Source organism: Alternaria conjuncta (assembly GCF_024043145.1).
Source record: "Alternaria conjuncta strain BMP 0040 chromosome Unknown scaffold_4, whole genome shotgun sequence".
NCBI classification, from domain to species: Eukaryota; Fungi; Ascomycota; class Dothideomycetes; order Pleosporales; family Pleosporaceae; genus Alternaria; species Alternaria conjuncta.
In genome coordinates this window covers 1,100,968-1,124,109 of record NW_026250093.1, presented here as the reverse complement: position 1 = coordinate 1,124,109, position 23,142 = coordinate 1,100,968, and the positions used below count along the sequence as shown (strand labels likewise).

The following is a 23,142-nucleotide window of genomic DNA, read 5'->3' as shown; positions in this document are numbered from 1 at the left end:
TGCCAATTCTCATCACAAGCTCATTTCCCACTTCATTTGCCGCTCAGCCCTGGCAGCCCTGCATTGACAGCAAAGGACCAACGGGTCCTCCCCGCCTTCGCTTGGAGCTTTTCGCGGGGTGGCTTCCTAACCATCATCTAGCATGCTGTCCGAATCTTCACCGTGCATTACCACCGGCACCATCGGACCCACATTTGCAACCTATCGCAACTAAGCTACTAGCTAGCCAGCACACCTTCTACACACGAAATGACTTGTGACAGGAAATGAACTTTGCTGACGTTCCAACAATATCATCATTCTCGTTCGTTAATGGACCCTGCAGTAGATGCCGCAATGCTGTCAAGCGGAGAATCTCGGTTCCACCACTTAGAGTTTTGCCAGCAACCTGGTTCCTAGCAGCTGTCTCCTGTGGCGCGAACGCCTTTCCGCCCACGTGAGTGGCAGTTTGTGCCTTCCAGAACGTGGTTCGGCGGTGACGACGATTCATCGCACCTAAACGTTATTTTTTGTCGGTAGGCACATTAGGCACCGGAAGCGCGTTCTCCGCGTTAACGTCACGAAGGATTCGATGCTCCCCGGATTCGCACTCTACAAGCGCACACACTTTTGCAAGCCACGGTGTGGAGACATTTGCTGTGCTGTAGTGCGGCGGAGGGGAGGGCCAAAACGGCTGTGACCTGCATAGCACAGACACCTCGTGCCTGCGTCGAGCGTCCAGAATCATGCTACGGACTCACCGCTCCGTGTCAATCAGTGTTCTAGACAGTTAGAAAGGAGGTGGTGTGTTTTGATCTGATGCTATTCATGACCATCTCACCCAAGCAAGGCAGGTCCCTGGGGTACGACTGTTTGGAGATCCCCCATGACAGCACCGAACCCCGGGTTACTCGTATGCGAGATACACCGCTAATGCGCATCGAACCGGGGTGTGCTTAGCGTCAACGCGAACACCAACCCGTCACCCTGCACCTTGACTCGATATGGCCTGCTTCCGCACTCTAGCGGCTGAGCTGCCGATAAAGGCACCGAGGCCGCTCTCCGTCATGACACACAGCACTCAATACGGGCCTCCACTTCGACGCCGACACTAAGGTTTTGGTGTGGGCGTCTAAGGAAAACAACGGTACCTTGTCCGCAAGGTGGTGGTACTCGTTTGACGATTGTCTGGTCCATGTGGAGCTGACGGCACTTACTGCTATCGATTGCTCTTCTGAGAGCATCTGCTAAATTGTTATTGATGATATTATACATTTTTACATATGGCGGCCGTGACATTCGTTTTCCGTAGATCCTAGGCTGTGAAGCTAGCCTTCCTGTATTCCGACTCCTTCTGTTTTGCGCCGCGCTGGTTTTGGTTGCAAGACCCCGGACCGGACCAAGCCGGTCGATGATGAGCCGTAAATGATAGCTCTCGAAGCTACTACAAAATGTACTGTGAAATGAAGACACAACCAAATTTAAACCCATGTGATGATCGTGGCACGGTCGTTCCGCGGTTCCGCTGTGATATTGCGGGAGTTCATACTTCGCCGCCTTGATTTCGGCGCAAGCGGCAGTAAGCTCAGGTGCTCTGTCCGCTCAAGAAAAAGTCCAGCTCGCTTGGACCGCCCCTGCTGACTTCGTTCTCGGCAAGTTGTTCCAGCAAGCTGAGGAAAGGGTCCTTGCTGTCAGGGTCTGTGTGCACCGATGTGCCCGATGTGCTCCCTGCGCCGGGGGTCGGGTGCTGCTCGTACGGCGTCGGCATGCTCAGCATAGGGTCGAAATGAATTGCATGGTTGTTATCCTGGTTTTGGTGGAGGTTCGCTGCACGCGACACCGGTGATGGCGCCAGACTCGCAAATTGCGGCAATGGAGAAAACGAGAAGTTCGGCGAGAATGGAAGAGCAAGTCCGCCACCGTTAGCATTCGGTGGATTCAGGGAGTTGTTTGGCAATGGTGGGGTGTAAGGTCGTGCACCGGAGTCATTAGGATGTGTTCTAGAGTCTCCCGGGCTTGGGTTCGAGTTTGACTCCGAGGTACCAGCATCCGACGGTCGGTGAGTATGAACAGTGGGAGGATGAGTGGCTGATGTGGGTGTTGGGGGGATAGCCTGTGGTTGGGCCTGGGGTTTCGAGGAGGAAGTTGTGGCTCTCCTTCTCTTGTTCGGGTGTGCGTTGGAGTATTGTGGTTGTTGTGAGGGTGCGGAATGCTTTTGGTAGCCCTGAGCGTTCCCGATGACGCCGCTGGTCATGTACATGTTGTTCCGTTGTTCGATGTTAAAAGTGGCAAGGCTACTAGTTTATTAGCGTTATGAACATATAGGGAAGGGTCTGGCTCTCTACCCTTCTTGAATGGATTCGACCGCAATGTCCATAAACGTAATGTGCGCTCCGTCGAAGACCTGGCCCGGATATCTGTCGAAGAAATCCTCAAGTTGGAAGACCGGAGCATAGCGCATGGGATTGCTCGCCAACGACTGGACTAGCTCTGTGTGACATCCGTAGATGGTTTGCAGCGTGTCGCGCTGGTGCTGGGCCCCAGCCCAAACAAAACGAAGCTCGGATAGCTGCTGCATCTCTCGGGACAGAAACTCTGCACTGACTGAGAAAACCTCTCCTTCTCTTCCTGGGTAATGTGCTCCATGTACATGGATGGTGCCAGCCGTGCATATACAATAGCCGACAAAAGCTGGCCAATCTATAATGGAAGAAGCTCTTCCTATCTCGGCGAGTTCGGCAATTGCGTTGGCGTGAAGAAAGCATAAGTTGGTCGCTTCTATTTGCCAGGGTTGGTGCTGCGAGGTCCCGGACAGCTCAGCCAGGTCCACAGGGAGGAAAGGCCGGTAGATGAGGCAATGTATGAGATGGTAGATCAACTTGCTGAGAACAAGTATGGTGCTGTCGGGTTGACCAAAGAGAGCTTCGATAGAGGTGAAAGTGTCCTGCGTCTCCGATGCCCATATGTCGAGCTCTTGGCGAATTTTGGATAGGTTGGATAATGAGTGCCAAGGGAAATGTGAATCGCCTTTAACACCACCCGCTGCAAGGTAGCGGTTTGTTATACCCAGGATGCGAGCTATGCCAATGAGCATACCCATGCTTCCTTGTCCACCTTTTCCAGTGCCGCCCATGAACTGCAAATTGCATCCGTTTGGAAAATAGTCTCCGTCTATTAGCATTGCGCCAGAGTGCAGCTGCCAGCTCGGTAATCGTAGCACAATCGATTCATCCGCAATTAACGAGGGTCGCTTAGAGCCGGTTGCAGCGAAACGGTCCATGAGGTAACATGACCAGAAGAGCCGGCGTCGTCCTTCGCGTTCGGCGGGTGTGACCTTGATGCCGGTCGGTAGTTCGCGATGCAGATCGAGCGCAAAGGCCATGCTGATGGCAGAATCTTGAGAGCGGAGTCAGTCTTGCGCAATGTGTAGACAGTAGTGACTTCGTACTTAGCAGCATGAAGGTCTTCTTGCCTTTGCCCAACTGGAAGCTTGCTTGCGAGAGGAGCATGAGCGTCTGCAAGGTTTCGATAGAGGGTTCATCTATCTCGAGTTCCAGCCGAGCGCGACGGGCATACTCTTGCCCGATGCGCACTGCAGAGCTGTATCCTCCGAAGTGGGGTGCATATCTGGGGTACATATATTAATTGTGATCAGGAATACTCAGGGATGGGCGAATCGTACCTGGCACTCACGGCGTAAATAGCATAGGCTAAGTGGCCGGGAAGCTGATTGGCCTGCAGTCGCTGTCTCGTGGTCGACTCGTCCAGGATGTAGTAGGGCTTTCCATGGATTCTGGCGAAATAGGTGTCTAGAAGTAGGTCGGGAGCCAGGGTCGGGGACTGTATACTAGATGCTGTTAGCAATGTGCAGGGGCGAGAATGGCAGGCTGCTAGTAGGTACCTTGGCTCGATGGGCGACATCAACTGGTTTGCATGGTTGGTGCCACTTGCGCGACGGGGCGAGGACGCATGCGGCGACTGTGAAGATGCAAGATCTTTTCGTTTGACGTCGGCTGAGGTGGTGTTGTCCTGGGAGGTGGGGTCGGACTCGGTTGGGTCATCGCTCTTGCCTTCGGAAACCAAGCGCTTTTCCAGGCCGTCGACACGTTTCAAGAGGGCCTCGAGAACGTCGGTCTTGGGGCCTCTCTTCTTGGGAACAGCGTCTGGACGTGGCTGTCAGTCCATGTTTGGATGCACTCGCGTAGTGTTGCGGGTGGAGCATACCGTATATACACGGGCAGTTGAACACTTGACAGGCTTCACAGGTCGGCCGTGTGCGATTGCACTTGATCTTGAATGTAGGTTAGCACGTGGGCACGACGAAAAAAGCAGACAAGCACCACCTTTCGCTTTCGACAGCTTTTGCAGTTCATGGCCTCGCGGGGCTCGTTGGAGACGCGGCGGGCGGGTAGTCGGTCGATGCCAATCTGCGGCCTTGCCATTGCGGCCAGTGACTGGGAAACTTCGGTGGACATGGCGACGCTACAGGGCGGTGGACCAGAAGCATTCTCTGGCTGCAAGTGATCTTGATGATGGCGAACTGGACGGTAGGAAGAAGAAAGCACGCCCCAGCACGGCGTGAGATGTAGGTTCAAATTAAGGCCTATGGCAGTGGAGACAGGCAGGGGGTGCGCGGACGACGAGGCTTGCTCTGGCGGGAGTGCGCGCCCACTCGGATGCGACTCAGCGTGTGCAGTGACTAGGAAGAGGTAGTGATGGAACCGCTGGGGAGCTTTGGACGCGTGACGACGATCTCGGGGTATCTAGCCAGGCGCGGTAGAGCAGCCCATGCAGACGAGCGAGGCTTGGAACCGTTGGGCCGAGTCGAGCAGTCAAAAACACGGCCATCATGAGGCCACTGGGGTAAGAGGCTAGCCGCACGTCAGGAAATCGCCCATCGCATGCCGTCCCAGACGGCGCACCGTGCCTCGGTTCTCAGCCATGCAGCTACTGGCAATTTGGCACGTAGATTGCGCCCGTCGCACGCACCCAGCTCGTCTCGGCGTAGCTGCAGCCTGTAGCGCCGGACTGCACCAATGTGTTCTAGAAAATCTGGGGTATCGCCCGCCGCCCAATCACGTGCCCCGCCCTAGTGCTAGCTGCTGCCCCGTCCCCGGTTACAGCTTCCACGAGGGCCCCGTCCCCGTCATCAAGAGCCACCCGCCATCCCTGGTGCCACGGCTGCCTCGCTCCTGTCACGCCGCATGTGAAGACGTATCAATCATCAAATGTACATTGCTCATTGCTAATTGCTGATTTAAAAATGCCCCCTTCCGGACGCCAGACGCACAAAGTCATAACACACGTTCTGCCCCACGAGCTTCCGGATCGTTTCAACCGTCGTCCACGCTGAGACGTCCGCAATGCCATACGCTGTCCATCCCGCCGACGTCGCAATTGCCAACGGGTCGGCCTTTCGGGGTCCACTAGCCAAGTCAACGAACACCTTGCCTGCAGCCTTCGTTCCTGTGCACCCATGTCCGTTGGGGCTTCCATTCCTTCCGCCAACCCTGTAGTGCTTCAGCAGGGGCACCACCAGTAGCGACTTCTCAGCAGGCAGAGCCGAGATGATAACGAATGGCTGCTGCAGGCGCTTCACGTCCTCTACCGATCGTACCGGTGACACGTCAGTAGATAAGGGCCCGTGGGACTTGAACCCTATGGTATATATAGGCCCGATCCCTAGATTTTTCAGTGCGAATATCGACGCCGACGCATCAGCCTCGTTACTGGCGAGCAGCAATGCTGCCTGTCCACTGTACGCCGATGGGACAAAATCGCGAGTCAGTGTCGCACGTATACCCTTCCACCGCGTGTTGTCTCCTATGAAGGAGGCGTTGCCGGTCCCGGGAGGCACTAACACTGTATCAACTTGTCCGATGGCCCGAGCAGCATTCGAAAGGGAAGGCAGGTACGGCGCCGACGCTGCCAACGGCGGGTTAATGTAGGCACCGCCAAAATTGTTGCGTCGGAGGATGTGCTCGATCGAAGCCTTCGGGGCTCTTTCTGCAAAACCGAATGAATGTGGCAGACTAAGCTCGTTGAAACACTTCTCAAAGAACATGGCTTGCGACGTTGATCGAAAACTGCCGATGCCGTAGATGTCCTGCTTAGGCATCTGGCCCATTGTGTGGAGCGCTGCGTTAATTTCGGCTGCGCTTAGTTGGCCAGGCGCCGCAATCATGGGTAACAGTGGATGAGTAATCGGAGTGAATATTTTGTTCAGCGTCCTTGATAGCTGGCCCATGGGGCCCATATTGAGGCCAGAGAAGGGAGGATGAGGATACTTGGCTTGAATAGTCGACCGGAAATATTCCAGCTCGTAGTTCTCCTGCATCGAATTGACCAGTGCGTACATCTTGACAATGTCCCCATACACCGCTCCCATCTCGAACAGGCGCTGTGTTTCAGGCGAGGTCCACTTGAAGCTGCCCGAAAAGTCGTGGAACGCCGAGATGATCTTGGTGCACGCCTTGTTCTCGGCCAGCTTCCTCCTAATCTCCTCTGGCAGCCACAATTCCACATCAATGTATTCGCAACCCCATTGTATCGCGCGCGCAAGGTATCGGTAGAACAGGGAGGGGTCGTCCATGGGGAACCGGCCGTTTTCCTTGGTGCACCTTGTAGTGAAGATGATTGGCAGCTCCGTGCGTTGACGCAGCACCATGACCTGCTCGCCGACATACTTCAAGCTGGGTATCTTGCTGACCGTTCCATCTGGTAGGGGCTCCTCCAGCAGGTCGACTCGGATCTCGATGGCGTCCGCGCCGACCGACAGAATGTCAAGATTGGGAAGTGCAGCGTGCACATCGGGGAACGTCGTCGATATCAGCGTCGTGCGCGCCTTCTTGGTGAGGTCGCGGTGGGGCCCGATCTGGCCCAGGACAAAAGAGAGGTATCGCGACACGTCGCGACGGAAAAAGGGCGCGCGCGTGTAGAGGTATTCGTAGTCGCATCGGTCGGTGATGCTCTCGTCCAGTTCATGACCGCCGTCCACTCGATGTGTGTTGATCAACAACCGAGAGCGGTCCCAAGCGTCCAGTTGCGTTTTGGCCAGCCCGCTGCTTAGCCCGTAAACCGTCTCCCGTGGTCCTGCCAGCGCTTCGTCCATGGATGTCGCCGACTCCCATTTCTGGCCCAGGACATCCGCAAAGATGCCTACAATGTCCTCCTCGCCTTCATTATGCAGGATCAGCAGCGCCGGCCGGGCGCCGTTCGGGATCTCCTGCACGTCTATGACCGCGCCTTCCTTGAGACGGGAGGTGGTCACGCTCCCGGTTTGCACCATGGTGGCCATGGGTGAGTAGAGTTGTGCGCTGTTCTGCTTAGTAGTGTTAACCGTACGTGTTGAAGCCGTTGATGCGATGCTGGATCTCGGCGAGAATGCGACGGGCGGTATACAACTGGCGGACTCCGGCAACCGTCGCTACCATTTCCGAAACGTCGAAAAGTATGAGGCGGTGGTGGGGGCTGTGTCTGGAGAAATACAGACGTCTCAGACTGAGCGCTGTAGATTCATCCGTGGGGTGGTGGGATGCAGGACCAGGTCTGGATTTAATCGCGATGTGTGTGAGGTTTGAAGATAGTGAGATAGTACCATGTCAAGAGCAGGTGGAAGCACCAAGCTTCCGTAAAACCCGCGCGTCTGTTGGCTCTAAAGCCGTCCTATGGCTGGACGGTGAATATGCCGTTAGGAAGGCCACTAGGCGTTGCTTGCTCGGGGCAGTAGGATAGTGAACGGACCAGCGCGGGCACCGTGGTGCGCTCGCCGATAGCTGGAGCTCGAATTTATCCGTAGACTCGCCATACCGTCGCAAAAGCCGCCAATTTCGCACCAATCACTTGATTTGCCATCAGTCAAGGTATTCGTGCGCCAAGTATATCACCTCCATCGCCTTCGTCTATTGCTGACGCGAATCTGTGGGGATTGGTGGAGAATGGGGGGTAGCGTCTGTCGTAGTGACATCCAAGGCCTGAGGCGACAACCGAATACCATATCTACGCCTCGAGGCTTGAAGTGCCCAGCAACAACACCACAGATACGAGCTTGGTACTCGGATAGGCGTATATCGGTACTCCCTATAGGCGCACCGCTTGTGCGAGGCTGGCTCTGGAACTGCACGAGGCTGCACCCGCAATACAGTGGAGGCGTCGCATCGCGAACTTCAGCCCTACCGGCTTTACCATGAGCGGCATCCCGCGCTCGAGAGTAGTGGAGTAATGGGCCACCGGCGTATCTCGTGTAGAGACCTGTGCCCGCAATCTCTCGGAAAGAGCAGGAAATTCGCACAAGTGCTGTTATTACCCAGGCATCGACCAGAAAACTGTGCATCCACTACAGCCATCGACAACCTCCGTGGACAGCATCGGCATCATGTTTCCTACACGCAGCTCAACATGTCATCAAAGGGCAGTACCGCAATATACCAACATTAGGCTCGGCACCAGTTGAGGCTCCGTTTCATCACTATGACTTTAGCCGGCAACCTGGAGGAGGCGTAGGTGCAGACGGTCTAACGAGACCTCGATCGCCTCGTCAACGTCGGGTTTGGATTTTCCGACACCAAAATGCAGTGCAACCTAGGTCCACCCCACCTGCTGGAGCATTACATCGTCGATATCTCACGACTAGCTCATCATGAGACTGGTTTCTCGCGATCGGGACGTCACGAAGGCCGGGAATGCGTTCAGGCCAGTTATGGAGGCAGCGAGAGGGGTCGCTGCTCTTCGGGTCTTCGCGCAGTTTCGGCGAGATAACTATCAACCGCTGCTGCGAGGTGAAGCAGATTGATTGATTCACTTAGTTATTCTTCAGCCGTCTGGTCTCGTCCAGGTATCAGAACGGATAAATACAACGAGTTTCAAACATGAACGGGACGCCTTAGAACATCAGCCGTACTGCAATTTTCCGGTCAAAGGAATATATCTGCGCGTGGCCACCAAGTAGGCTACCTCCCAGCGTACCTCATGAACGACGCAGCTTGGTAGGCTTCAGCAACCACCGGCAACCGGTCATCCACATGGCATAATCTCGGGATGCGCATTTTCGTATTTTGAGCATGACGCAAATAGAGCATTCTTTTGCGTGCGACTCTCACCACTACGCACGCTTTCACCGTAGAAGCAGTTAACTCCTGCCACGATCCGTACCGAATCAGCCAAGATCATTCCATCTCTATGGGATAGAAACGGGTAGGCTCGTACACACGGAATTCGTCAAAAGATTTGTTGTGTGGTCTCGAAAGTATGCCATCTGTTTTGTCTGGGTGTACGTACGCCACATTGTTGGTTGCCGTACACTGCATGGACTAGTTTGATCCGCCGTTCGGAATTAGCTTGATCGATAAATCTAGTACAAGGCTAGCAGCTTGGGCATGCCCAGGTGGAGTGCGGTAATTCTCAGACGCACCACATCATACGGTCAGCCTATCCGTAATTTAGGGTTGAGCTCCTTCGACAAGCGACAACGTGGAACCTGCCTCTCAAAGATGCGTTTCCTCTGGAACATTTCGAATATGTCAAAACACGGAACGGGGACGGGTCCATATGTCAAGGATTTGAAAACTCCTTCTCAGCTGGGTATCCGAGTCCATGTAACTGCTAATCTACCACACCCAGTCTCTCCAACACACTGGCTGCGCTCGGTCGACAGCCAGGGTCGATCTCCAACATGTCTTGTATGATATAAACGAGTTCAGTTTCAGTCGGCCCAAGCTCATCTAGAGCAGCCGAAACTGCCTCAGTCCTCGTCATATTCCCATCCTCTACAGTGTAATAGCACCAAGCTAAGCTCTCATCCTCCACCTCGGAACGAAACTTCTTCAGATATCCCCAGCCTCTCCAATACCACACTAGAATGTCGGCGAAGACACATCCTAGCGACCAAATGTCATGTGGGCGAGAGCTTGACCCGTTATTGTACGTCTCCGGTGGCAGCGTTGGTGTGTTGCCTTTGATCTTCGATTTTGCACTACGTCCGGTCGCATCGATACACCCGGCGTAGCCTGCGGAGCCGAAGTCCGTGAACTTCAACCTGTGTTTCACGTTAGCGGCAGGATCGTTGAATACTAGGATATTGGCAGGCTTGATATCGTGATGGTGGTATGTCATATGACTGTGAAGAACGTCTAGAGCACTCGCAAGGCCCCGGAGCTGTGCCAAAAGCCACTCACGATCTAGATCTTTGACAGCCCGGCGTTCAGGATACCTCGCCATGAACTCGTCCAAATTGCCATCTGCTAGCTCCGCGACGAGGTATATCTTCTTCTCGAATACAAAGCCAGTGTAGAATGTAGTGATGTGCTCATGTGAGCCTGCAGAACGGGCCAAACTCTCGAGAAAATCGCATTCCCGTTCAGCATCTTGTCGGAACTTGCTGACTTTGAGTGCAAGGTATCTAGACCAGTCATTGGGGCCCTGGGACTCTCGTAAAAAGGAAGCACAGCTGTTATGGATTCTGGCTTTGTAGACTTTCCCTCCGGATCCCTCGCCAATGTCGGGTTTGACAACGCTGTTGAATTCGATCGGAATGGTACAACCCGTGAGATTGGCCCTGTATTGAGATTCGTGAAGCTCATGTACAATAAAGAGATGTTGCGCGTCGCAAATAGTACTGTAGACCGAGTCTGATTGTTCTTCGGTCACCCCAAGCCAGTCAGCTGGCGAGAAAGGAAGGGCGTCATCATTGTGGTGTGTCAAGACGAAAACTATGTCAGGTGGCGAGAGACCGCAGTAAATAGCGAGAGCAAACAAACGCTCACCGCCTGACCGGATCCTGTTCTTCAGTTCGTACACCGTGTTGGTGTCAAGCCCGGAGAAGTGGAAAATACCACTTACGCTGCTTGCAGAAGCAACTTCTCGAATGGTTGTCAACGGAAAGAATTCGAATGTCTTGTCGCCGAATTTTGCGGTGGTAGTGTTGGTTACCAGCCGGGTCCTACACGCTGCCATTATATCGTTGTAGTCCTTTAGAGGCTTTCCCATCATGAAACAGGAGATGTGGGATAGAAAAAGGAATGAGATATTGGAGAGAAGATGCTTAGCATTCAGGGGGCTTCTTTATGACCTCTGTCATTCAATAATCACCAAACACCAAGTCTGCGCTCATGATGAACTCACATGGATCTGAAGTGATTGTTGTTTGTGGGTGAATGAGACTCTGATTACGCAAGTTAAGGTGGTATTTTATTGAAGTACTTATTATGTGCCCTGTTTGACGCTTGCGATCATAGAATAGGATACTTACAGTGTAGGAGAGAAGTTGACGGGCCTATTACTCACAAGAGTCATGATCGTATGGAGGATATAGTATTCAAGTTGAAAATTTGTGAACCTGCCATTGCCGTAAACCAGAGCTGTACGAACGAAGGAAACATTTCAGAATGAACGGGATGAGACTCACCATAAAAGTGCTTGATCTTTGAGCGACCTTCAAAAACGCATATCCAAGAATGTTCAACCTACTAAGTGTCTAAGAGGCTACCCAGAGTAGTGACTACATCACTTGCTCTGCTAGTATTCACCACGTTCACTTGTAGCATTTGGCCGATGATATCGACCACAGTCTTCCACTCAACGCCTCTATCGCCAATCTCTTTTATCTTCTGCTGCACGGTACGTGCAAGCTTCATCCCTCCTGGAGCAGTATCATTCCAACGGTATCGGTGCTGCTCCACGAAGTCACTCATCTTGACCTCACCCTCGTGGAACCATACGAGTACTTCGAGAAAGGCCAGCCCTAGGCGCTCGATGTCACGAGATACTGCGATGTTCCAGCCACGAATGACCTCCGACGGTCTGTATTCATTGTAGGTTCCAATAATCGGCTTGTCGCTTGCTTGTTCGCTTGATGCTTTACTGGTTTCTTCATTCCGTTCTATATCAGTCATTTTTGCATAACTCCAGCCGCAGAACTTCAGGGTACTGTCTTGCAGGTTCAGATCGTTCTTGACGAAGACCAGGATATTGTCGAGTCCAATGTTGCGGTAGAGCCCGTTATTACCTTTCGTGGTAGGCCCGTGTATCTTTGAGAGAGCGTCTGCAAGGCCCATGAACTGACGAACAACCCAGTCATAGTCAAGACCTGCTTGAGCGCCGTCAGTGTACTTCGTCATGAACTTTAAAAGGTTTCCTGAGCCGCGCTCGCTGACGACGTAATGTGTTGTCCTGAACTGAAAGCCAGTGTAGGAAGTCACAATATGTGGATGTGAGATGTTGTTATTGGCAAGCGCTTGGAGGAATTTGCGCTCCGTACCGCATTCGGTTGCATGCGGATATGCTTGCTTGATAACGAGATCTTGGCCCGGGGGTAAAGGGAAATTAGTTCCGGGAAACATGATCTGCATCTCGTGGACGTGCGACTGCAAGCTATTGTATAAGCGACTTTTGACGGAGATAGGGACAGTGTGGGCTTCATCGATTTGCTGATGAAATCGTCCCTGTGCTGGCATCTGAGATAGACCTTCCAGCCGGAATTGGGCGCGGAGGAAGCTTGCGAGGGGGTAAGGTGAATTTGCAAATCCTGAGGTGAACCTCTTCTCTGCTATAGGAAGTTCAGAGTCCGTAACATGATCTTCTTCGAGCAACACCCGGAGATACTTCATTGAGATCTTGCCCAGAATGCAGATGACGAACACTCGTCTCCCTGATAGGATAATCTTGGTGATAAGACCATTTTTGGTATCGGAGCTACAGTCACTGAGGCTATCGTCGAACGAAATGACAGCTCTGATGTTCTCGTCGGAGGCGACTTGATTGATAGTATGCTGAGGAATGTATGCGAGTCTTGCTCCGCCGAAGTCATATTGTATAATGTTTCCACTGTCGCGGAGCCAATGGGAAGACCATGATGTTGCAGAGGAGTCCTGCCGGGGACAAAGACGCATGGGATGAAAAACCATGCGAGGATGAGGGTGGTAGAGGCCTACGAATCAGGTTCGGGTGAGCTTGGCAGTAATCTTATCGAACGCTGGGAGGCCACACTCACTGTTGGTATACTTGGACAAGCTTATCAAGTGACCGTATTCCTCAAAAGTGCATAGCAGTTGACAATCGCAGGTGAGTAAAAGACGTGATCTGCCGGTCACACGCTGCTAACACACATGAGCGTTATGAGAGTAGCAAACCGAGTATTGATCAAGTAGATCAAGTTCGATGCTAACAACCGCGATTGCCAATATTTACCATGGGAATGGGGTGTCCAAATGACAGCTTGCAGCTTGTATACCGTTTTGCACATGCCCACGAAGGACGGCCGGATCTTGTCTTTCTAGATATGAGACGCATCACGAGGTCTTTTAGCGTGTCGAAGGCATGCCCTCTTTTGGAACGAACAGTGTGATGCAGACCACCTAATGGAAGTTGAAGCGACGGACTTCATCGTGGCGATAGTAGTGTCTACGTTCGCTAAGGTCTAACGGCGTTAGTCAACATGCACCTTGAGTCTAGCCTTAGGCTTATTGGCCATCGCGAAGCCCCAGTGTATAGATAATCGTTAGTGAGCTGACATTTCGTGAAAGGTACCTAGCGTAGATTAGCTGCCATGTGCTCTGCATGTTCACATCCTGGCTACTATTCGGTTGATACATAGAGGAGCCAAAGTGAAAAAGGACGAATGGGAGGTTGGTGATTCAGCGGCCTTGGCGTTGTGACCTCATCCAAAACTTCGGGTGCGGCGAACAGCGGAGGTGATCGCTTCACCCGAACTTCTTCCCTACACGACTCCAACCACCCATGATGTTTGCAAGACGCGCAATTCCCTCGGTAAGCTCCTGAAACATACGTCTAATTCTCAATCCATTCTGACAGTCATCAGGCCTTCCGAGCCGCCACCCGCGCCAGCACAGCTCGACCCATCCCCTCGGCACGATTCCTCACACCGTTCCAAGCACGATTACTGTCCGATGAAGTCCGGTCTGCCATCGACAAGGCTGTCGCATCATCGCCTGTTGTTCTGTTCATGAAGGGTACACCAGAGACACCACAATGCGGCTTCTCGAGAGCCAGCATACAGATTTTGGGCATGCAAGGTGTAGATCCGGAGAAGTTCACAGCCTTCAACGTGCTGGAAGATCAGGATCTGAGGCAAGGTACGTTTTCACGGTTCCCACCCCGGTTTGGCCACCTGGCCGTAGGACTCGAGCCTGCGGCACATTTCGGGTGGCTGCAGGATGGGCAACGGGGCATTATATGCTGACAAATTCGAAAAGGTATCAAAGAATACTCCGAGTGGCCAACCATACCGCAACTATACGTTGACAAGGAGTTTGTCGGTGGCTGTGACATCCTGATGTCGATGCATCAAGATGGATCGCTTGCAAAGATGTTGGAAGAGAAGGGTGTAGTTGTGCCAGCCGAGGGACAGGCACCGTAAGAGGCAGATAATACAACGGCGAATATGAGAGGCCTATGGACTTTATGCCATACGGTATCACTTTGGTTGCGAATGTCTAGTCAGCTTCTGCCACCCGTGTAACAACTATATGTATACATACGAAGAGCAAGATACGCATCAAATTCATGGCTGGGATGCCTGATATACTCCAAATAACACACTATTCGAAGGGTAAATAACGATTTCCTGCCCTTATATGATGTGACTAATGTGAGCGCTCTTTCCTGTTGTCCCCACGCGCCTTCCTCAACGGAGCCGGAACATCCCACAAGCTTCGCGTCTGCCCCAAAGCTCGACTTCACCTCTCAGCACTCTCAACACGCCTTCGGAACCCCCAAACACAGGTAACTTGAATGGAGGTCGAGCGCAACGTACCTGAACTGCGGGCGCGCGGCAACATGGGCCCGCCGGCGAAGAAGACGGTGTCTGCTGCTGCCGTTTTCAGAAACCAGGGTGCTTTCAGGGAACAAGGCAACATCACACGCCAGGCAAATACCAGCAACTCCAAGTTCACGGAAGAAGATGCTGACGCTACGACATTGCTGAGCGCCGGGTCTCATTCGAGCGCGCGGAGCGTAGAGAAGAGAGTAGCAAAAAAGAGGTCTTCGAACATGCACCCTCTAGGCGTAGAATTCAAAGGTATAGCTATGCTCTTTCATTTCCTGAGTGCAGACCACTAAGATCGTACTGTACAGATGCCAGCGATAGGTACCGTCGCCACGTCTACAAGACTGCTTCTTCCAAAATCAACAAGACCCTCGAGAAGCTTCTTCATACTCTCTATGAAAGTACCCTGCAGACCGTTACTCGCAACAGTAACCAACAGGACCTCATTAGCTCGCCCCTCAAGATTTCTGCCCCAGCAAAGTACGAGCGCCTAGCCACTCAGCTCTACCAACCCATCTCTCAGTTCACCCTATCACTACGGCGCACTGACAGTGAGGGAAAGAGTGTACGTCTTGATCAGACACTTGAGACTCGCATGCTCCATTACGACGAGTTGATCACTAAGGAGACGGCCAAACTAGCGAAGTTGCAGAAGGAGTGGGAAGTCGTCTTGGGCGAGATCTGGAAGCTAGGAGCTACATGCCTAGGCGAGGAAGCTATGGAACATATGCTATTCACCAAGCAGCCATCTGACGAATCGGCATTACCTGCTTCATCTTCGCCATCGAAAGTCACGGACGCCGAATCCACGCTCTTCGTCCCTGAACACGAGAGTTCTCCAGCACGCGACAAGTCTCGTATCAACAGGAAGCACGTTACCTTCCTCGAAGAAGGAGTACTAGTAAATGCCCGTGACAAGAACGCCGTCACCCCAACGACCATGTTTCCAAAGTTCATATACCAGCCCTCGAAGTATCGCAAGGACACCCTGCCTCTTCCATCAAGGCTCCCTGATGATGACGTCAAGAACCTGGAAAAGGAGGTGAAAGAACTGGGCAGGCAGGAATTGAGTGACATGCGTGAGATTGAAAAGGAACATCAGGCGTACTGGAAGAAGAAGACGGCACAGCTTGCTGTTGCGCTGAAGAGTGACTGAGTGTGCAGGCCGATGCGTGTTCGGGGGAGCAAATACTCACTCGAAAGGTCTGAGCGCAAGCAACTATGATCGTTTGGAAGCTACAGACTATCTATGTAATATGGACATGCCAGCTGCCACATAAGTCGCGGTATATGGAGTAGCTTCAGTTGAAATGAATTTTCTCTCATCTACGTCCATCGTCACAACGCTACTCAGCCAAATTTCAAAACACGACGCAGAGGGACGATGTTCACAACGTCTTGTTCGTATACTGTATTTCCAAAGTCTACAAAGCAAGTAACAATAAATGTATAACCTCCAAAAGTGATCTAGCGCATGCTGCCTTTAACAAAAGCAACGGTCTAATAGTCTAGATGGATATCTCTGATTCAAAGTAACCCCCAATGCTTCTCCCCCAATCTCGCACAGACTTAGTCGAACGAGCTCTTGAAGACGTAGCGCTGGTCCTCAGGCTGCTGGAACGGTACACCGAGCTCAAATAGAGTCATGACGCTCTCGGAAAAGTCCTTGAAGAAAGCGTCGTTGTCCTTGGCGTACAGGTCGGTGTACTTCCTGAAGCTCTTGTCCTTAACAAGCTCCATATCAGTGGGCAGCATCATCAAGCTCTTGGTCTTGACATCCTCGAACTGCTTGGGGCCGTTCCACTTCTTCCATGCCCACTTCTCCTCGACAAGGAGCTTGTAGTAGTCGTTGGTCAGGGTGGTGGGAGAGAAGGTCCAGGGGCCGTCGAAGCCAGAGCGGTCGGTGTGGCAGCGACCTAGGGCGTGCGCACCGGAAAGGGCGACCATGGCGCGGTCGTCGAAACCCATGCGGCCGAAGATGGCGCGGATGTGGCTGGAGTCCTTGCTGGCGTCGGGCAGACGGCCGTCAGGTGTGCAGAAGGAGACGTCGCGGTCGGTGCGGCCAGCGCGGTATGGGATTTTGGGGCCCTGCATCTCTTGGATAGCGCAGACACCGGCGAGGATCCACAGATCAGAGTAGGTGATCCAGGGGAAGGCCTCCTTGACGGGCTCGAGGAAGTCGCGGGCAGCCTTGAGACCAGCGTTGGCGCCGTGGTCACCTTCGGGAGCGAAGCGCATGGTAGCGCCATTGGAACCACCAGTTCCTGTCATCTTGTCGAAGCTGTTGTCTGTCAGTTCATGTGTCTGATAGACAAGAGAGTAGGATACTCACGTTCCCGAGGCGTGCCATGCAAGGCGGAGGAGAACAGGACCGTAGCTGCCATCATCGTAGTCGTCGTGCTCCTCAAGCCTCTTGGCGATGTGGTTGTAGACCTTCTGGTAGTCCTCAAACCTGGGTGTGAAGATCTTCCTGCTGTTGGTCTGGCCGAACAACTCTGGCTTGTATGTGTAGAGGCCGTATACACCAGCACCGACGAGGAGAGCGCCAGCGCCCCAGGCTAGGCCAGTTGGGTTGCCCTCATGCTTGTCTGGTCCATCCTCCTGAGAGGCGTATCCGCGTCGTTGGTTGCGGAAGGCGTTCTGTGTGGGCGCGACGAAGCGGGCAGAGGAGCGGGTCGAGGTGGTGCGGAACGAGGGAGCGGCGGTGCGCAGGGCGCGAGAGAAGTTTCGCGAGGCAGATGCCATTGTGCAGACGGTGGATGGGAGATCGAGCCGGCTGAGCAGAATAATTTGTGCAACAGCTGGATATCTGTTGATAGGCTACTTGTGGAGCAGTTTGCCTCTTAAAAGGTCAATTGACAGTAGCACAAAGGCAGGAAGGTCAAAGAGAGTGAAAACACAAACGCGAATAGGGCGTAGGCACGGGAAAGCTTTTAAAGATAATGTTTCGTTGCCTCGGACTCAGATGGCGACAATCTTTCTGGAAACAACGGCATCGACCCACTTTGATAGCCTCTGCACCAATCAGACGCATTACGGGGCATAATCGTCTGGACCCTTGGGATTACGATATCTGATGCCGCCGCGACACTTTTCCGATCGTGAAGCCATTTCCGCCGATTGGGTTATATAATCCACGCTTCTAGCAGATGACGGTTTCGAGTTTGAGACTATCAGGCAGGGAGACCCGTGGTTTTGTAGCTTCGCAGGGCTGGGCTTTGTCCTCGTGCATAAGCCGACTTCCACGCTCTGTGATTCGCTGCGGTGGCGTCGATCGACGCAGGCCAGCGAGCGAGATGAGGGGTACCTGATGAGGCTCTGCGGCATCTCTGTCTGATATCCTTAGCAGTGGGAATCGCCACATTCGACACATGGTGTTACAGACGACGTCTGGTGTCTCGTCGCTGCTTGTTATCCTGGGTAGGACATGGTGGCCAACCAGAGCTTTCGTGTACTAAGCCGCCGGAAATGACTCGTGCCATGCCCACATGCCGTTGCCCTCCGATGAGCGGCGTAAACGACAAAAGTGGGTGCATCGCTCGAAGAGGCAGTTTTATCGATCCAGCTTTGGTACCTCACTGTCCTCGGCGAATGTATTTGTCAAGCAAAATTTCGATTCAATTATATCCAGGGCATACGATACGTATCGGTAATGAAAAAGAAGCCAGTACAGTTAACGCCTGCTATCCGTTGTCCTTCAATGCAGTTCCCAGTCTTGATAAACGCCTTGCAAAGAAATGCTCACTTGGGTTTGTGTGCGTGAAGAAGCCAGAAGCCATACCAAATTTCCAACTCCAGTGCCATGACATTAATGCAATCATTACCCGAAACATTAGCTTTCTCGCGTATTACTCGTCCCAGCGTGAACTCTTGAAAAAAATGTGATCAGTACATGCCATTGTGCGGAGGCATACCCATGATCATGCCGAGATACGGCTGCGTGTGCGGGTAACCGTCCAAGCTGCCGGTAGGCGTAGAGATGCCGGACGTCGATGCTGTTGCCGGCCGCGATTCCTCCATGTTCCTCTTGGCCGCATTTTCGGCGGCTTCCTTTACAATCTTGGGCTTGAGAAGATCCCAGGAGGTGCTGTTGGGGTCTTTGGGGATGGTAATGGCACGCTTGTATGCCGGACACGCTTCTAGCTCTTTGATACTGATGGGTGGATCGAGCTGGGACGCCTTTTCCTTGAAGAAGTTCTTGCGCCGTAACTTCTTTGCAGTGTAGTCAGAAGTTCTAGCCGTGCGTTGCATCTCTTCCCACTGCTCCATCTTCTTTGCAAACATCTGGCGCTCTTCTACCTTCTTGGCCTTGTCAGCAAGCCATTCAGTCCACCATGTAGCCGTCTCTTCTGTGTTGGGGTCCCTCTCTCTGGACTCCTTGTGGAACTCGGCAACGAGCTTCTGCACGTCTGACCGCAAGTAGATGGTCTTCAGCGCATGCGTACTCGCTGGTCCCACGCCGACAAAGTTACCCCATGAATCGAAGATGCCACTGGGCAAGGCAGCGCGGATATAGGATACGTCTTCGCCGTTTGGACCTCTCAGCTGGGCAACAGCATCGTATTCCCTGATGACTTGGGTGTTGAGACAGTCTTTGCACATGCGGCGCAGGAAGGCCCAGAAGGTCTTGCGAGTGTTTGGGGCGCCGCAGTCCATACAGCCATGCCCATGGCGCAAGTGGGCGAACTGGAACTCGGTGAGACCTGGAGGTGGGTCCGGCATGTCGGTTCCGTAATAGTAAACCCTGCTATGCTTCCAGAGCATGGGGTTATCCCGCAAAAACCGGTAGCATGAGGCAATCTTGCTACGCATCTCGAGCAGCTGCGCAGGGTCCGAGTAGGACAGTATGATGAACCAGCAGTCCAGGTCGACGCCTTTGGACAGGATCTTGCCCCTTCGTAACCTCGTCGGCTTGCGCTGCTGCCACTGCTGGTTAAGCAGTGGGCGGGCCGGTGCCGCAGTGAGTGGAGTCGCATCGTTTCCGAAAGAGGCGGCCGGGTTGGCCGCGTGCTCAGAGTCCTTCCTGGACTCGTCGCCCCGCTTGCGCTTCAGACTGCCTTCGACCATGGCCAGCGGCACATTGTGGGATCGCACCTCGTGCGCCAGCCCCGCGCGCTTCCCGCCTGGCCGCCGGCAGTTGATTACGGTGGCATAGGCTTGGTCTGGCGTCTGCAAGAAGGGAGTCTGCTTGTTGACGGTAAAGGCGACATATTTGGCATTCACCATCTCGGGTCAGCAGGCCAGCCGCTCGGGGTATCGTCGACGGGTAACGGGTCGCTCGCAGTCACACTTCCACGTCGTGGGTCGGGCCTGGCATGCGGTGCTGGGAGGATGGCGAGATTGAGAGTGCAGGGTCGAGAGGCTGAAGGAGAGGAGGCACAGGGAAAGGAGTGTGGACGACGCTGAGACTTCCGCGCGCCCAGGCTTGAGTTGATGTCGGCTGCCGAACCAGCTTGCCCGACCAAACCAAAACTACAAGGTTGGCCCTTCGGATATAAAACCTGGCCTTTGCTCAGCGACCGCCGACACGCCCTTCACCACCATGTCGACAGTCCCCAGTTGACATCAGCCCAGACAGTACCTGGCAACAACTACGTCTGCAGGTGGAGTTCTGCAACTGTTCCGACAATGCCATGCGGAAAGATGCGCGCTTGCTATTCCGCATCAATACGTGCCGACGCATCTTTTCCCTTTAGGCCCGGCGCCACACTGCTGATCACATGGTTACATCACACGCGAGGCGCACGCTTACGGTCCTTTTCCAGCAGGTTTGAGCCGGCCAATGTCGCCTGTCTTTTTGCTTGTTCCAAAGCCGAGCGGTCGACGATTAGTTGCACGCCGTGTTTGCGCCATGTCCTTGGGTACCCGTGACTTCGCGCTGGCGACCGGCAGCGCAGCTTCCTAATGAGGAACTCCATCGCTTACGCATGCATGGGCAAACAGCCAAAGCCAGAGATGCGGGGTTGGCGAGCGTCGACGATGCGAGAGTGGTCAGAATTGCGCTAGGGTACCAGCGACCTCGGCCTTCGCTGTGACTCCATTTCACTGTCCGCTTTCCAGGATATATTGCCTTCGCTCCCGCCTCTGCAAGTGCCATGCAAGTGTGAATTTGGCATCGGACCTACTCCCGAACACTAGGCAACTACCCAGGCGGATAGAGTCAAGCTCACCAACCGTCGTCATGTTCGGAAGGAAAGAGAGTAAGTCGCCGCATTCTGCTAAGCTGGCCCCGATGACTCCCGCGGAGTGCTTGACGCATCTTGTCAGCTGCAAGCTCATCGTCAGCTTCATGTCGCACAGATCATAATTGCATCACCCTACGCTCTTTGCCATATATACAGAGTCGTTAAAATATGCTGATCATCCGCAGAAGACGTGCCGTCTCCAGACATGGACAAGACAGATCCAATCCCTCACTATGACAATACCTACGACGACGACCCGGCGCTTGTCCCATGTCCGCCCAACACCACGGAATCCAAACTCGTGACCAAGATCGACCTCCATGTCATTCCCTTCCTCTGCATCATGTATCTCCTGGCCTTCCTGGACCGTGTCAACATTGCAAACGCGAATGTCTTTGGCCTCAGCGAGGAGCTTGATCTGGCACGAGATAATCGCTACAACACTGCTCTGGTCATCTTCTTCGTCCCCTACATCCTCTTCGAGATCCCGTCCAATGTCCTCCTCAAAAAGATGAAACCTCGCGTCTGGCTCAGTATCTGCATGTTTGGTTTCGGCCTCGTTACTATGCTGCAGGGCTTTGTGCAAAACTACTCTGGTCTGCTTGCGACTCGATTCTTCCTTGGTGTATTCGAGACAGGCATGTTCCCGGGTGCCTTCTACTTGATTGGTATGTGGTACCGCAGACACGAGGCGCAGAAGCGGTATTCGTTCTTCTTCAGTTCAACGACCCTGGCCGGAGCCTTTGGTGGACTGCTAGCTTCTGCGATTGGCAAGATGGACGGCATGCGCGGATATCAGGGGTGGAGGTATGTTTCGACCGTGCATTTGTGTTGAAAACCATTGACTCTGGCAGATGGATCTTCATTCTGGAAGGACTCTTGACTGTTCTGGTTTCGTTCGCTTTCTTCTTTCTGCTCCCAAACTTCCCAGAAGAAGTGAAATGGCTCTCGGAACCCGAACGCGCATTTGTCAAAGCCAGACTCCAAATCGACCAAGGACGCTCCGCACGTGAACGACCTATCAAGGCCAAGGACGTTGTAAATGTGTTCAAGGACCCGAAGATCCTCATTGGCGGACTCATGTACTTCGGCTTGATCGTACCTGCCTATGGATACGCCTACTTCTCTCCCACTATCATCCAGAGCTATGGTTATTCCAAGATCCAGACACAGCTTCACAGTGTTCCTCCGTGGGCTGCCGCGTTTGGTTTCTCGATGCTTGTCGCGTGGTTCTCGGACAGGCTCAAACACCGCTTCCTTTTCACCATCTTCCCCATCGCTGTCTGCATCGCTGGATTCGCTATTCTTATTACCGTACACGACAACCATGACCTGCAGTATGGAGCACTCTTCCTTGTCGCCATGGGAGCCTACACCGCCATGCCGGTTATTGTATGTTGGTTCAACATGAACTTGGGTGGTCACCACCGTCGAGCTGTGGGGAGTGCATGGCAAGTCGGGTTTGGTAAGTTGATTCTTCTTACACACTATCCGAGTTTCGAATGCTAACAGAATATAACAGGCAACATTGGTGGAATCATCGCTGTCTACTCGTTCTTGAAAACTGACGCGCCAAAGTATACGCGAGGGTATTCCATCAGTATCGGCTTCGTGTGCCTCAGTGCACTAAGTTGCTGCGCGTACTTTGTCATGTGCAGTCTCTCGAACCGAAAGAGGAATAAGAGCGTCAGGGATGTAGGATTGACGGAGTACGAGAAGACCGAAATGGGCGATTTGAATCCGGAGTACCGCTATCTCCTGTAGACGGCGTGTGTAGACGTAATGGATAAAGAGTATGAAACAGAGGCGGTGAAGCGTTGATCTCACATATATAGATCATGCAAAGGGAGGCTCGCAGTCTTGAGTCTGCTGAGATAATTCTCTTTTTTAACTCCGCCATTGATCATTGTGACACTAAATCTGACACGCTACCTGTGTTGCTAGGCGAAGCGACCTCAAGATACCACCCATTGCGCGTGGAGTAAATGTGTTTCCACGTTGTACTTTTTATCCTTGTTGCCGATGGCTTACATCAGCCTGTTCAGTCTGTTCATGTATCACCACCAAGCCTACAACCCATCAGTTGGGCGTGTGGGTTCTGTTAGAGGCGTCCCTAGAAGGCGTGCATCTTCTCGGTAAGACGAGGATGTGCGAGAGCGTGTGCTCCGTCTTTCTGGTTGATGGAAACATATCGGAAAG

The 23,142-nt window shown here is 53.2% G+C and overlaps 8 protein-coding genes across 8 annotated transcripts; 3 read left to right on the top strand and 5 right to left on the bottom strand.

The window, feature by feature from the left end:
• Positions 1 to 1,564: 1,564 nt before the first annotated feature.
• J4E85_003212 (uncharacterized protein) lies at positions 1,565 to 4,454 on the bottom strand (the record flags this gene model as incomplete). The annotated part of the gene is made up of 7 exons (XM_051467483.1): positions 1,565 to 2,273; positions 2,325 to 3,375; positions 3,428 to 3,606; positions 3,662 to 3,826; positions 3,881 to 4,142; positions 4,204 to 4,270; positions 4,323 to 4,454. 7 exons carry the CDS (start codon positions 4,452 to 4,454, stop codon positions 1,565 to 1,567), a joined length of 2,565 nt encoding a protein of 854 aa, XP_051328642.1.
• Positions 4,455 to 5,236: 782 nt separating this feature from the next.
• On the bottom strand, positions 5,237 to 7,267 carry J4E85_003211 (uncharacterized protein; the record flags this gene model as incomplete). Its single annotated transcript, XM_051467482.1, has 1 exon — positions 5,237 to 7,267. One exon carries the CDS (start codon positions 7,265 to 7,267, stop codon positions 5,237 to 5,239), a length of 2,031 nt encoding a protein of 676 aa, XP_051328641.1.
• Positions 7,268 to 11,441: 4,174 nt separating this feature from the next.
• Positions 11,442 to 12,863, bottom strand: J4E85_003210 (uncharacterized protein; the record flags this gene model as incomplete). The annotated part of the gene is made up of 1 exon (XM_051467481.1): positions 11,442 to 12,863. The coding sequence occupies one exon, from the start codon at positions 12,861 to 12,863 to the stop codon at positions 11,442 to 11,444; it is 1,422 nt and encodes a 473-aa protein (XP_051328640.1).
• An 850-nt stretch (positions 12,864 to 13,713) lies between these two features.
• Positions 13,714 to 14,350, top strand: GRX5 (monothiol glutaredoxin grx5; the record flags this gene model as incomplete). The annotated part of the gene is made up of 3 exons (XM_051467480.1): positions 13,714 to 13,740; positions 13,793 to 14,066; positions 14,187 to 14,350. 3 exons carry the CDS (start codon positions 13,714 to 13,716, stop codon positions 14,348 to 14,350), a joined length of 465 nt encoding a protein of 154 aa, XP_051328639.1.
• Positions 14,351 to 14,724: 374 nt separating this feature from the next.
• Positions 14,725 to 15,914, top strand: J4E85_003208 (uncharacterized protein; the record flags this gene model as incomplete). The annotated part of the gene is made up of 2 exons (XM_051467479.1): positions 14,725 to 15,010; positions 15,067 to 15,914. 2 exons carry the CDS (start codon positions 14,725 to 14,727, stop codon positions 15,912 to 15,914), a joined length of 1,134 nt encoding a protein of 377 aa, XP_051328638.1.
• A 413-nt stretch (positions 15,915 to 16,327) lies between these two features.
• On the bottom strand, positions 16,328 to 17,503 carry CCP1 (heme peroxidase; the record flags this gene model as incomplete). The annotated part of the gene is made up of 2 exons (XM_051467478.1): positions 16,328 to 17,039; positions 17,091 to 17,503. 2 exons carry the CDS (start codon positions 17,501 to 17,503, stop codon positions 16,328 to 16,330), a joined length of 1,125 nt encoding a protein of 374 aa, XP_051328637.1.
• A 1,140-nt stretch (positions 17,504 to 18,643) lies between these two features.
• J4E85_003206 (uncharacterized protein) lies at positions 18,644 to 19,984 on the bottom strand (the record flags this gene model as incomplete). The annotated part of the gene is made up of 1 exon (XM_051467477.1): positions 18,644 to 19,984. The coding sequence occupies one exon, from the start codon at positions 19,982 to 19,984 to the stop codon at positions 18,644 to 18,646; it is 1,341 nt and encodes a 446-aa protein (XP_051328636.1).
• Positions 19,985 to 20,939: 955 nt separating this feature from the next.
• Positions 20,940 to 22,707, top strand: J4E85_003205 (uncharacterized protein; the record flags this gene model as incomplete). Its single annotated transcript, XM_051467476.1, has 4 exons — positions 20,940 to 20,958; positions 21,129 to 21,750; positions 21,798 to 22,408; positions 22,466 to 22,707. 4 exons carry the CDS (start codon positions 20,940 to 20,942, stop codon positions 22,705 to 22,707), a joined length of 1,494 nt encoding a protein of 497 aa, XP_051328635.1.
• Between the last annotated feature and the right edge of the window lie 435 nt (positions 22,708 to 23,142).